Source organism: Salvelinus alpinus, chromosome 6 (genome assembly GCF_045679555.1).
Source record: "Salvelinus alpinus chromosome 6, SLU_Salpinus.1, whole genome shotgun sequence".
Lineage (NCBI taxonomy): Eukaryota > Metazoa > Chordata > Actinopteri > Salmoniformes > Salmonidae > Salvelinus > Salvelinus alpinus.
In genome coordinates this window covers 48,501,092-48,515,471 of record NC_092091.1, presented here as the reverse complement: position 1 = coordinate 48,515,471, position 14,380 = coordinate 48,501,092, and the positions used below count along the sequence as shown (strand labels likewise).

The 14,380-nt window shown below is 41.2% G+C and overlaps 1 protein-coding gene across 1 annotated transcript; it reads right to left on the bottom strand.

Moving 5' to 3' along the window:
- Nucleotides 1-3,923: 3,923 nt before the first annotated feature.
- On the bottom strand, nt 3,924-13,978 carry LOC139577581 (vitellogenin-like). Its single transcript, XM_071404697.1, has 34 exons — nt 13,868-13,978; nt 13,682-13,702; nt 13,396-13,547; nt 13,053-13,304; nt 12,802-12,963; nt 12,554-12,711; nt 12,312-12,462; nt 12,047-12,204; nt 11,802-11,967; nt 10,352-10,477; nt 9,869-10,087; nt 9,557-9,774; nt 9,365-9,462; nt 9,109-9,233; nt 8,914-9,015; nt 8,685-8,804; nt 8,403-8,589; nt 8,213-8,306; nt 7,943-8,128; nt 7,662-7,821; nt 7,344-7,542; nt 6,994-7,256; nt 6,794-6,850; nt 6,611-6,685; nt 6,294-6,500; nt 6,003-6,154; nt 5,758-5,905; nt 5,523-5,649; nt 5,229-5,412; nt 5,036-5,130; nt 4,811-4,905; nt 4,513-4,678; nt 4,267-4,428; nt 3,924-4,158 (listed from the first exon to the last, which is right to left on the bottom strand). Exons 1-34 carry the CDS (start codon nt 13,905-13,907, stop codon nt 4,046-4,048), a joined length of 4,938 nt encoding a protein of 1,645 aa, XP_071260798.1. The 5' UTR covers nt 13,908-13,978; the 3' UTR covers nt 3,924-4,045.
- Nucleotides 13,979-14,380: the final 402 nt, after the last annotated feature.

Here is a 14,380-nt window from a genome sequence, read left to right as displayed (position 1 = left end):
GTTAGTTAACACAGTGTCCAAAGAAGGGCCAGAGGTATACAGGGTGTCGTCTGCGTAGAGGTGGATCAAAGAATCACCAGTTGCAAGAGCGACATCATTGATGTATACAGAGAAGAGAGTCGGCCCGAGAAATGAACCCTGTGGCACCCCCATAGAGACTGCCAGAGGTCCGGACAACAAGCCCTCCAATTTGACACACTGAACTCTATCAGAGTTGAGAAACCAAGGCTGTTGAGTCTGCCAATAAGAATGTTGTGATTGACAGAGTCGAAATCCTTAGCCAGGTCGATGAATACGGCTGCACAGTAATGTCTCTTAAGCAGCCCGGGATCCAAGTGGTTCCCCCCTGTGGATTTATTGTTGTCTATTGCTAGCAAAGCATCCAGGACTTTTTTCTTGTTGTAAATAGCGATAAAGAAAAGCTTTGACTATAATTTCTCTAATCATTCAGCAAGTTTCCCCTATCAGCATTCAGCCTAATATCATTGTGAATAGGCTTAGAAGTTCTTTCAAAGAGAGCCCGCTGAAATAAAATGGTGATTAAATGCATCAATGAAGAATTTTTTTTCCGTAATGAGGCCAGTGTCTAAATTAATTTGTTGTGGCAGACAGGAGGAAGTAGATCTCTTTAGGGATTTGACAGTTTTCCAAATTGATACACAATTATTCCTCAGTTGCTTAAAAGCTTGCCAGTCCGGGCCTAAGCCTCTGTTCCTGGCCTTGGCCCAAGCATCATCTCTTTTATGAATGACTTCTAATAATTTTGGAATGTACCAGGCATTCAATCTACCTTTAACCCTGATTTTTTTTAAGGTAGCAGGATTGTCCACAATAGTAAGACACCTGCAAAAAGGCTCAAAGCTAAATCAGGTTCAGGGATAGCTGAAATACAATAAAGGTCAATCATATAAAGATCATGTAAAAAAGCCTGTTCACTGAAACTTTTTAAGGCCCTCTTTGTGATGACACAAGTCTTAGTTTTGTATTCTCACATCTCTCACATAAACAACTGGGCAATGGTCACTGTCTTGACACCAGTTGAACTAAGTAACTCCTCGAGTTCAGAAAGGTTAGCCGAGGGAGGACGGTAGACCCCTATAACAGTTATGGATACATTTTTCACCAGACAAAGGCTTAAAGACAGTAGCTCACATTTTTGGGCAAGAGAAATGGATTTCAGTAAAGAGACAGAGAAAATATTGTTTTATAAGAATGGCCACTCCACTACCTCAACCTGTCTGTCAGCTCTGAACACATTATAACCCTCAATATGTATATCAGAGTCCAGAATGTTTCAGTCAATACCAGCATGCCCATATTTGTCTGCATAGCCCATATCTTGATGTAATCCAGTTTAGGAAGTAAACTCCTACTGTCCAGATGCATCAACCCAAGTCCTTTACAATTTTTACATTTTTAAAGTCACATGGAGTCTACAACTCAAACAAGCTATGCTCAATAGGCAGTTGCAGGTCCGGTCTGATGGTTGATGTTCATACAGTTGGTATGGCTATAAGCTTGGTATACCTGTATTTGAGGAGTTTCTCCCATTCTTCTCTGCAGATCCTCTCAAGCTCTGTCAGGTTGGCTGTACAGCTATTTTCAGCTTTCTCCAGAGATGTTTTATTGGGTTCAAGTCTGGGCTCTGGCTGGGCCACTCGAGGACATTAAGTCACTTGTCCCGAAGCCACTCCTGCGTTGTCTTGGCTGTGTGCTTAGGGTTGATGAACCTTCAACGCCAGTCTGAGGTCCTGAGTGCTCTGGAGCAGATTTTCATCAAGGATCTCTCTGTACTTTGCTCTGTTCATCTTTCCCTCAATCCTGAATAGTCTCCCATTCCCTACTGCTTAAAAACATTCCCACAGCATGATGCTTCCACCACCATGCTTCCCCGTAGGCATGGTGCCAGGTTTCCTCCAGATGTGACACTTGCCATTCAGGCCAAAAAGTTCAATGTTGGTTTCATCAGACACGATAATCTTGTTCTCATGGTCTGAGAGTCCTTTAGGTGCCTTTTGGCAAACTCCAAGTGTGCTGTCATGTGCCTGATTGGTGGAGTGCTGCAGAGATGGTGTGTTCTCCTGGAAGGTTCTCCTATCTCCACAGAGGAACTCTGGAGCTCTGTCAGAGTGACCATCGGGTTCTTGGTCACATCCCTGAGCAAGGCCCTCCTCCCCCGATTGCTCGAATCTTGGTGGTTCCAAACTTCTTCCATTTAAGAATGATGGAGGCCACTTTGTTCTTGGGTACCTTCATTGCTGCAGAAATGTTTTGGTACCCTTCCCCATATCTGTGTTTTGACATAATCCTGTCTCGGAGCTCTACTGACAATTCCTTCAACCTCATGGCTTGTTTTTTGCTCTGACATACGCTGTCAACTGTGGGACCTTATATAGACAGGTATGTGCCTTTCCAAGTCATGTCCAATCAATTGAATTTACCACAGGTGGACTACAAACAAGTTGTAGAAACATCTCAAGTATGATCAATGGAAACAGGACGCACCTGAGCTCAATTTTGAGTCTCATAACAAACCATCTGAATCCAAATGTTTTGATTGGGGAAGCAGCGAACCTTCACTGTGGGGACAACGTTGTCGATGCATTTCCTAATGAAGCCGGTAACGGAGAAAGGTTAGCTCATCAATGCTATTGGCTTAGTCCCGGAATATATTCTAGTCAGCACTAGCAAAGCTGTCCTGTAGCATAGCCTCCGATTCAGAGGACCATTTCTCAATGCAACGTATCATGGGTACTTCCCCTTTGAGCTTCTGCTTGTAGACAGGAAGCAGGAGTATAGAGTCATGATCTGATTTGCCGAAAGGGTGATGAGGGAAGGCCTTGTATGCTTGCTTGTGGCTAGAGTAGCATTGGTCTTTATTGCCTCTTGTGGCGTAGGAGTTGTGTTGATGGACGTTGGGCATTATGTGTCTTAATGACGAGGAACTAAAATCACCGGCAACAAGAAAAGCAGCCTCTGGGTGCCTGGTTTCCTGCCTGTTTTTCTTGTCCTGAGATAGAACATATACAGCAATCACGATAACAGCTGAAAACTCTCTCGGGGGTAGAAAGTTTGGCATTTGTCCATCAAGTATTCCAAGATGGGTGAGCAATGGGTAGAGACTTCCAATGGGTAGAGTCAGGACACCATTTACTGTTGATGAAGAGGCAGACCCCTCCCCCTGTCAATTTTCCTGAATCCAATGTCCTGTCCGCTCGGTGAATGGAGAATCCATCGAGTTGGATTGCCATGGGGGCAAGGCCAAGTCTTTTTGGGACGGACAAGGCCCATGACTGTGTTTTGATAGAGCCATAATATTTTGACTGATGAGTGACAGAGGGACAAATTAGTGTGGTTTTTAAGGTAATGTTTTTGTTTGTAGATGTCATTTGTATAGATTTCATGCCAAAAGTATTTTTTATTGTATTACCTTCTTGTTAAGGTCATGTAGTTTTATACATTTGAATGTCAGACAGCGTAATGTATTTGTTATCATAGTCAACATAGTTTTTTCCTTAAATATTGGATATAATTTTTGAATGTACTTTTAGTGAAATGTTGCTGATACACCAACACCAAATGTGAAAAGAGATATAGTTTTTTACATTGATTTATGAAATTGACAAACTGTCCTTCCCTTCAATTGATTGTGATGACAACAAAAAAATATTGGTCTAAGCTATTGTATTTGTTGTAGATGCAGTGCAATGGAAATGGTACACTGAACAGGCATAGCAAGTTGGATGTGTTTACAATATAACTCCTCTGTCAAGCTGAAAGTGTTTTTGGCACTGATGTCTTCTTTTTTTTATATCTTTTTTTTATTTCATAATTCACCATGAAAAGTGATTGCCATTAAATTTCTCTTATTAGAGGGCTCTTTTTGCAAATGGAAAACGTGGAAAAATGTATCAGGGACCATCTTTGAATGCACAGTTGGATTTATTACAATTTGAGTGTTCAATAATGTTGTAGGTTACATCTCAGTGATGTGAAATGACATATTTTCTGTTATAAAAGTTACAGTATCTGCTCCACCAGAGCACTAAATGCACTGCTCAGAGCAGCGACAGGCCACATGGGCTTCTGTCTTCTCGCTCAGGTCCACACTCTTCTCATAGATGCTGCTCAGACCTTCAGAGCGGTTCAGGTTGGAATCTGTAATAGGAAAGAAAGTAAGAAATTAGGAACTGCAGATCAGTATTTATTGTATACATCAGAACAGTATGGTGTCTTCAGTAAAACAGTTGTCCATTATAGACTCACCGACGGGCAGGCAGTGGAAACCGATGGTGATGGGGGTGGTCCTCACTGGGAGGCATCCAGGCAGACAGCGCAGCACAGGCTCAACAGAGTAGCATTTGGACTCCTCGGCATCAACAATCACCTGTTTCTCCAGCTTCACAGACTCGAACGTCATGAGGCATTCTGAGATAGAGAGGTACAGTAATAATATGTTAACTAAATGAACGGACATTTGTAATGCAGCATAAGCGGTAGGCTAAGACTTACCAGACTCATCACGGCAGCTCTCAGAAGGAAGCACCCAGGAATGGGCAAAGCTGACTGAGCTCTTAGTCAGGCGGCCACTGGGTGTACGGTACTCCTGTCTGTCTTCGCCATCAGCCCTTCCACAGAGTCCACAGGTCTGTCCCTTCATCCAGTCCACAACTTTAATCTGAGTGCCAAAATCATACAACAACTTAGAACGACTGTAGCTTATGTTTTAGTACCCTTTAAACAAGTAATATGCTAATCATAAATTGAATGATACAGTATTATTGATATTATGACATAAGATTCCAAACACCTTCCATGACTCCTTATCAAAGTAGACTTCTTGGAGACCGTGGCTTGGGGCATAGAGAGACACGCCTTCACCCTTCCGTTTGATCTTGATAGAACCTTAGGCAAGAAAATCAACAATGTTGTAGTTTATGGATGAGGCCATTTTCTATTATCTTATTACTGCAGTACATTAGATTATTCTAGTTATTGTGATGTTGATAAATAAGGTTGAAGGAGCATGAGAAACCTGAGGGGTCCTGGTATGGGAGGTTGTCGTTGGAAATTTCCATTCCATTGACCTTCACTAGTACATCATTGTCCTCAGTGTACAGGTCGATATCACTGGAAGTGTCAAAGATAACATTTCATACATTATGTTATTGATGGAACTAAGAAATATATTTGTGTCAAAAGCAATTGTTTTCTAAAACAATACTCACATGTCAGAGATTTTCACATTGATGTGGTTTTGTTCAGATGCGTGATCCTTCTTCAGCAGAACCATGAATTTGAGCTCTATGGTGCAATCCTGAGCCAAAACTTGATAGCAAGAGAGAGGCATCTTGGTCTTGTACTTCCTGTTGTTAAATGTGGTCAATGTGTCTTTGACCATGCTACATTGAACTGGAAAACAATAGTGTTAATTTATACATTCCTTGCCTTTTTTAATGTTGTAACTTTCCATTTACTGTGACATTGTTTTGTTTTTTAGTTTTTTTATTGTTTCTGCTTACCTGCGTTGACTTCAGAAAACAAGTAGTGGATTTTGTTAACAATGTTGTCATCAAAGGGAGTAAGATCAGTCACAGACCCAATGGGCAGAGAACAGGGGAGGGTCACACCCAGTGTATACAGTGTCATCTGTGATTTAGATACACAAATCCTCATCAGAAACAGTCAACCAAGAAGAGAAGTCTGGGGAAATAAAACAGCAGAAAATGCTATTGTGGGAAAAACAATGTTCCTCACCTTGGGTGCTTTCAGAATGACATCCAGGGTCGTTTTAGATGTTGCAATCATAGTCAATTGAATCTGTTTCTCACTATTTTTGTTTTTTTGCATTGGAACCAATTCAGCCAGGTAAGATGGGATGTACGCAGGGATGTATTCAGACACGCTAGAAGAGAAAAGGTTACACAAATCAGAAGTTGTTCTTGATTTGTTCTGTAACATTATTCAGCTATCACTAGTAAATTACAAATGAGTAACCGTACATCCTAACATAGTGCCAAACAGCCTTGGGAACCTTGGGGAGTCTGTCCCAAGACAACCTCAGACGAACTGCAGGGCTTGGACCAACAAGACCAGTCTCAGCAGTGATAAAGGTGTTATATTCCTTGCACTCTGCACCCCAAGCAATCTTGGCCTAATTAGGAGAACAAAATAAAGTGTACATTTTCTTTAGTATACAATAGTGATTATTGCTACCCACAGTACAACCTAAACAATAAAAAACGATCAGAAAACTTATATTGTAGCACTATTTACAAGATATTTGATCTTACAGTGACTTTGTGTTTGCTGAGCAGAACACCATCAGCACACAGTTTCCAGTTGTCGTTCTCATCAAGGGCAGCCAGAATGATCTGCAGTCTGGAAGTAGCTTTGTTCAAGTAAGCAGTAACCTGGTATCCCTCATTCTTATCGTCAGCTCTCACTAAACGGAAAAGGATGGTCACCTTAGGGGCGAGAGTATTGCCAAGGAATTTGGCCTGAGAAGAGAAACACATTTTAAAGCTTAATTGATCTCTGCGCTCTCTCCCAATGGCACACAATGAAAGAGATGATTATCTTGACTCAAGTTATGATGGTGAAGTGTCACCTGCTTGTAGATGGCATGGAAGCTAGAGGCACTGCTCTTGCTTCTGGAGATTATATTGGAGGTGGCTTGAGAGTCCTGCAAACAAACAGTAAAACAAATCATCAGGGTATTTACGGAAATACTTTTCTACAAACATTTATTTTTGTAAACCATACCGTAGATGAAAATTCCTCAATATTGTACCTTGTGATACCTGTTGAATTTGCGGTCGTTGGGGTTGTCGTCGTTGGGGCCGTAAGGCTATTTGGGTAAAAATAACATTACATTCAATAAATTCTCTTCACATTTTTAACATCTATGTATGTTTGCAACAAGTGTGTGCCTTGTTTGTCACCTCCATAAATATCTGACTCAAAGAGTTTTGTGAGAAACAGTAGCCTTACCTTGGAGAGGCGAGCGCTGGAGGAGCTGGAAGAGCTGCTGCTAGAGCGGGAACTACTAGAGCGAGAGCTGCTGGAACGAGAGCTGCTGGAACTGGAGGAATTCTTCAGATCAGGCACCAGAATTTTCTTGAGCTTCAACAGTACAGTTTTTCCCTCTGGAGCTTCGTCCTCTTCGTTCATGGTGATGACTTTGATCATCTTTTCTGCAGCCTTGGGTCCAACTTGCACTTCAAACTCCAGCCTCTCGATGGCGGGTTCAGATGCTGTTAAAAATGGAATTCATCAGAAATAGCTAAACAAATTGTTGCAAGTATATGCTGAATTTTGCTTATTACCAAATTAATGCTTACATGGTTTCGCAGAAATAAGGACTGAATGCTTTCCAATCATTTTGTAGAAAATAGTGTTTCTGATGAAGGCAGCATTCTCAGAGGCAAATTCAAAGCATGCATTGACTCCAAGCCTTTCGACACAGATTGTCTCCTCAATCCGTGTGATGGGCTTGAACTTGGATGGCGAATCAGAATAGATGATCTCGGAAGATCTTGACTGAAAAAATTATATAAATTCACAAAATGTATCAAATGTCTGGGGTCTGTGGTTAATAATTTCTGATTGGCAATTCTTGTGTGAATTTAGTTTTGAACAAGTATTTCATACAAACTCACCAAACTTCCAGCAAAAGAGGCAGCAGAGGCTGCAATCATAGATGTAAACTTCTCCCTGGACTGCTGTGCGCTTCTTGCTACTCCTTGGGCAGGAATCATGGGAGTTATTCTCTCAGCTGGGACATCCTCCACATTTCTTGCCACAGCAAAGGTCTCAATGCTGTTTGAAGGAACATAGATCTCAAGAAAACTGTAGTGCGGCAGCCGTGTTAAAAAAATATGAACTTAATGTAAACAGCTATTACATCCTCTTTTCTGACCAAGAAAAAGATTGCCCTTACTGTGTGGCAACAATATACTCAGGAGCGGAAACAGGTAAAGCTTCAATCTTGAAGTTGCCATGAGCGATGTCAAGCTCTGCTGACAATTTTGCAGGGACAATTGTGTGGACCTTAGCTCTTGCAATAATAGCAGCCTGGATGAATGCAGTGTTCACTCCCATCACAGCAAATGTATGCATGACAATGCTACAGGAAGAGGAGACATTTGTTAAATTTACCAATATTTGTGGTACTAATGATGTCATCAGAAAATATTGGTCTTATACTTACCTTGGTCTAACTTCGGCATGTAGCTGAATGTTTGTTTTCAATAACTGGGCAACATGGAAGGTTTCAGGCAGAGCAGGTTTCAGAGTGGCACGGACTATGAACATAAAGATAAAAGCACATTCATATGGGAGATCAGAGATCCAGGGAAGAACTACTAATTACTTAGCAAGAACTATTATGATATAGTTACCATTGAGGTCTGCTTTAGCGACAGCAGCAGTGTAGAAACTGAGCTCCATGGGCAAACCAAGAACGGTGGGGAAGATGCGACGCACCTCTGCAGCCAGCAGGGGCTTAGCACACTGGAAAGTTGCTCCAGCCAACAGTGCCTTCAAGGCCTTTTTTCCCAAAGCGTGTGCAGAAGGACTGTTGGCAAGCTGTGGGATAATATTAGGTTTAGCTGTTTTGTCCCTCAACTGTGAATGTTTTATGAATACTTTTGGAGACTATTAAGTTATATCATTTGTTGTACCTGAAGTGCCTGATCGATGAAGGACTTGTCGATGTTGGCAAAGGCAATTTCCTGTCCAAAGAACTTCACATATATGGAGGCTAGGGGCTTGCTTGTGGTTAGGGACCTCCAGTCAGACAGCTGCGGATAGACGAGTAAAGCAAACCTGATTGATCAATTTAATTTAAAAATCTACAGGGATTGAAGCAATTTAAGATAAATGTGTAACGTAGTGATCGTTGATACTTACAGCCTTAATGACACGCTTCATCTTGGTGATCCTGTCAACATTTTCAGGATCTGTGGGGATTTTCAGAAGAGCCTCCTGGATTCCCACAGATCTCACTCCAACCTAAGGGGCAGACATTAAGCTTGAACAGTTAAAAAGTGTTTTAAATGTACTCAATCATTATCATTTCAACGAACTTTGAAAAAACGCCTTTACCTCAAGAACATCAGCAGCTGCTCCAGCAAAGTAGGTGCGAGCTTTGCCCACGACGGTTCTGGGGAAAATGGTGGCAGCATCGTTGATGTAGAAAGCACTGGCAGCAGCACCAATCCTCTGGGGACCTTTAAGATGGGGAAAAATGACTGTTAATGATTGACTTTGTTGATATTTAGTGAATGATGCTATGGGTCAGTCATTGCAAGCCAAGGAAGATATATGGAGGCTAGGGGCTTGCTTGTGGACAGTTCCTTACTGCTATAGGCATCCAGGTGGAGGGCTTTACTGAAGTAGCAGCCCAATCTTCTAAATTTGTTGCTGAGCATCTTGACAGCAACATTGCAGGCAGCAGCACTAAAATGAAGGAATAGTACCTATGTTATTCAACCTGATTCCAAAGAAATTGAGAGAGATATAATGACATGTAAACGTGAAAGAGTGCTCTTACACTGAGGCAAAGTCAGGGACAGTGCTCCTGGTCAGGGACTTCATGTGAGAGTAGGTGAAGCTAGCCACCTGCAGATTTTCCTCTGTTTTCAGAATGTTAGCTAAAGTAATCACCAGGCCCATTGGGGGCTTTGTCTCAAACAGAACAATGCAGGCAAGCATGCGGAGCTCTGGGTGGAGAGCCTTGTCCATGAACAACTGCACAGCAACTTCCTGGACCTAATTCACAACAATAATGCAGAGATTTGAATGGACTTTGCCAATGAGAATGATGATGTTGTCATTTGCAATTTAATGGAGGGACTGTACTCACCATTCTAGGCTCCCTCTTAGCAATGTTCCTCAGGGCCAAGACTGCATCAGCCTGGACTCTCAGGGGCAGAGCAGCAGCTGCAGTTCCAAACACGGGCAGGAGTTTTGTGATTGGTTTAATGCTAGCAGGATGGCCAGCATTACCCAGAACTTTAAGAAGCATGGAGAGTTCCTCAAATTTCCTATTAGCAACAGCCTCAACAGCAAGTTCGTGGATGGGCTGTGGGAAGACATGTACAGTACATATGTTTGAATAACCTCAATCAGTAGATCATCATATACGTGAGATGACATCTTTCGAAAATGTCTGAAACCCTACCTCTTTGAAGAGTATCCCACTAGCACTGACTTTGCTGATAAATCTTTTTGAGGGAAAATGTACTTGATACGATTGTGATATGTTGTTATCTCACCTAGCTATCGTAAGAGCATCTGCTAAGTGACTCAAATGTAAATTGATTATAGGAAAATACATCCAGTTTACCTTCACAAGTTCAGCATGGCAGTTGGGATATTCAACACAGTATTTGGAAACCATGGTACCATAACCAAGCATGGCGATCTCACGTAGAACTGGGTGTGTCTGAATCTTGTGGTTTAAAGCTAGGCTCTGGTGGTGAAAAAGGTATTGTTTTGAGTCATCTTTATATCATTTCTTACAAAATATTGAAGAGATAGGACAGTGTAGAAGGAGTAAAGTGGGTCCAGGATTCGCAACCAGACGGTCACGAGCACATATGTGACCAGCTTCAAAAAGCTAGGCGTATGTCGCACGTCACTACTTCACAGGAGAGGCATTTGCATTTTTTTTTTTCAGAAATGCCTCCTGGAACATGTGAACTGTCATGTGCCTTCATAACAAACTTGTATGCCATCTGTAAATATGAATACAATTGTTAAATTAGGAGCCTAGTTGGTTTAGCCATGGAAAAATATCTTCCCGCTAGCCATGATTGGCTGAGATAATGAATGGGCTAATGAATGGGCTGTACATGCCGAGAGATGAGTTTGTGTTGGTCTGATATGTAGCACACTTCTGTCTATAACATGAGCTGCTCGGTATGTGTCAATATTCCTTGCTACAGTGGCTTTTTTGAAAGATATAATGCTAGCCATGGAGATCTGCAAATGTGTTGCTACTGCGCTCAACAACATTGTTGCCCAGAAATTATTAGGTGCTATTGACAAAGATTAGTGCGGAAAAGTTGTGATGGACTACTTTCTGCACAACAACGGGCCAAACAAGCTGTAGCTTGCTACAAACCAAACAGAAAAGACACGCTGCCATGAAGTATTCATCCATGTATACTGGTAAGAGTGTAGCTACATTCTCAGATATTATACGTTTCAAATTTTGTCAGAAAGTCATATTCAGTGCAAGTTAAAGCGTACTGTTAGCTAGCTAGCAAATGTTAGCTTGCTAGCTAACGGCACGTGTATGATCTCTGTAGTAATATTATTTGCATCTCAGAAAGCCACTTGCAATTGCTGATTACGGCCATCAATTGTATTTCATGAACATGTGTACATATCCAGACAATAGTAACCATCCACTTAGCTACATGTGGCTGGGGGTGGTTATAGAATTTATTTCACATGACCCATCAGTTTTGGACAAGTGTCTGGGTAAGCATAATGTATAATTATAAAATATTTATAAAATATTTTTATCCGGACACTTTCAAAGTCAGATTAGGATATAGGCCAAGGACTAGATAAAGTGTATTTTTACCTGGAGCTTTTCCCTATTTTAGGCTACTACTTTCACTTTTTAAACACCAAATGTTGCTACATAAGACTGAATCGAGGCAGTGGGTCACATATGTGTTGAAGGTAGTGGTGTTAACCACTAGACCACCTCATGCCACCATTTTTAGTCATCTTAACGAGGAAATCTATAAGAATGCTTAAACATCATTTAAAGGTTTACTTACTTCAAAAAGCTTGACAGTGTCCAGATCAGCAGCCACCATATGCACAGCGGCAACCACAGCCTGAACAGCCTCAAAAATAGTGATGTCACCAGCCAAAAACTTCTCCTTGATGAATCTCACAGACACTGAACTTCCGATGTAGGGGACAGCATCCAGGATCCAGTGTCTGAAAAAAAAAAGTATTTCTGTCATTGTGTCTTTGTTTGAGCAATTGTCTCAGAAAAAAAAATATTTTGAAAAATTACCTGTAAACTGGTTTGGCCTTGAACTCAGCCCAGATGGCATCAATAGTCTCAGACTTTGCCATGCGCAGGAGCTGAATAAACTGCACAAACTTAAGAGGAGCATCTTCATGGACCTCTGCCGTGTTGTATGTGACCAGATGATTCAGGATCTTCACAGCCTAAACAATTAAAATGAAGTGTTTGTATTAAACCTTTGTCATCTTTGGCTTTACATATTGTCAGGCTTATGTATCAAATAATAGATAGAGTCATTGAGTCACTGTACCTGAGCACGTGCGTTGCTGATCTTAAGGAGCTGAATAGGCATCTGGAGAATCTCAGTGGCAAACTCATACCGGATGAATCCACGGTGAACATAATTACCACCGGGGAGAATAATTGGATCCTTCTTGATCTCAACGAAGGTCAACTTTTGTCTGTGAAAGGTAGTTCATGGGAAACTTTTAAACCTATAAGCTTAATAAAATGAAAATGTTTTCCTTTTGTACCACAAATCAGTCAACATACTTTGCTTCCATTTGGGCAGCTCCTGACATCTCATTGAATGGTGTGATCTCATTGAACTGATGGAGCGCAGTAACAGTGGCCTCCAAGATCAGAGCACCACTGGCAGCGGGCTTCATGATGTAGTTGTAAGTGGCAGCTCCCATCAGGGCCTCCCCTCTCTGTTTAGACAAAACACAGAGTTGTATTGTCATGTGAAGTGTTTCTGGTTATGTTTTTCCAACACCCAAAATAGATACTTATGCTCATACCTGCTGGCACTTTACACACTTCTCTGTGTAAGCCAGACCAAAGTCCTTCCTAATTCTCTCCTGGCAGTTATTGAGATCCTTGCTCTTGGTCAAATGGATGCGCTGTGCCTTGGCATCTTCACTGATCACATAGTGGGTCTTGCACACTCCCTGAACTCCAGACTAACACAAAAGAGAGCATGAGTGAGGAACTCAAACATTGCTTACTGAAACATGTTTTGCATCTACATATGAACATATACAAGTTGTACCTCCTGCAACTCATAGACGTTTTGTGTCTTCTTGATGTTGAGCTGAAGAATGTTCAGGATACCTCTATGGACATTCAGCACTGTTTCAGAGACAGCAGTGGGGGCAAATACCTTACCCACAACACCCTTGGCATACTCAAACTTGATGGGAATCGAGAACTGAGCAGCCAGGACTGAAGTGAGTTTTGCAGCTGGGACGAAAGGATCTTTGGGCCACACACCACTGTACTCAAAGATCTCAGGGTTCACAAGCTACAAGGAGATATCAATTGATGTATTAGTCAATGTAATGGACATCACATTAAGATATTGTTTGTGTGTGAACTTCATGTATAACAAATACCTTCAGCAAGTAGGTATTCTCTGCAACTGCACTGATAAGAACTTTGCTGATTACTTTTACTCCAGCTCTAGCCAGACCCTCCTCAGGCAGACCACCCAGGAGCAGTGCCTCATACTTGTACACATAGGTCTTACTGGCAGCAAAATCAGGGGCTGTAATAACAATCAAAACATATTTGATGATCTTGTGATCTGAGAACTGGTTTTACTTAATTTAGAAAAAAAATGCAGAAGTGAAACTATCAAATAAACATAAGTAAAAATCCATAAAAATAATATGTACTTACCAAAGTTAACAGATTGACTCGCTACAAGATAACACAAAAATGATTGTCACAATATGTTACTGAATGTTTTTCAAAAGATGTCATAGATACAGAATTGTACATTTCAATATTTACATAACTTAGTTATATTTACATGAAGTTAGTTATAATATCCGCACTAGAATAAGACAGAAAAACTGTACTTACCCACAAGGGCTAGAGTCAGTGCAAGTACTACTGCTCTCATGGCCAATGTGATGTGAGGAACAACAGTCCCAGACCGCCTTTTAAATACATTTTCTGTCGACAAAACAATCGTAATAAAATATATAATTAACTAACGTTACATAAGTTGAGATCAGTATGTGCTCATAATAAAGCCTGTTGAGTGGGTTATCACGAGTTCTGAGGTGGCCACATACACCCATAGGTTAGGTTAACCTGCCCCACTGTCATTTAGCCCTTTACAGATCAATGTCCATCTAAGTCAGTTTTTTAATGAAAATTATCTGGAGAATCACGTGTTGTTTTATCCAACAACTTATGTATACTACGACCTTCATTTTTCTTCAAATACTACATGAGTTATTTTTCTCTATTTATCTAACCACAAAATAAAAATGTACACAAAGGCTCTTGTACTTTAGAAGTAGAACCCAGTAGAGATAAGTAGGCAGTTGGTGCCTAAAATAATGATGCAACACAATGCTAAATAAAATA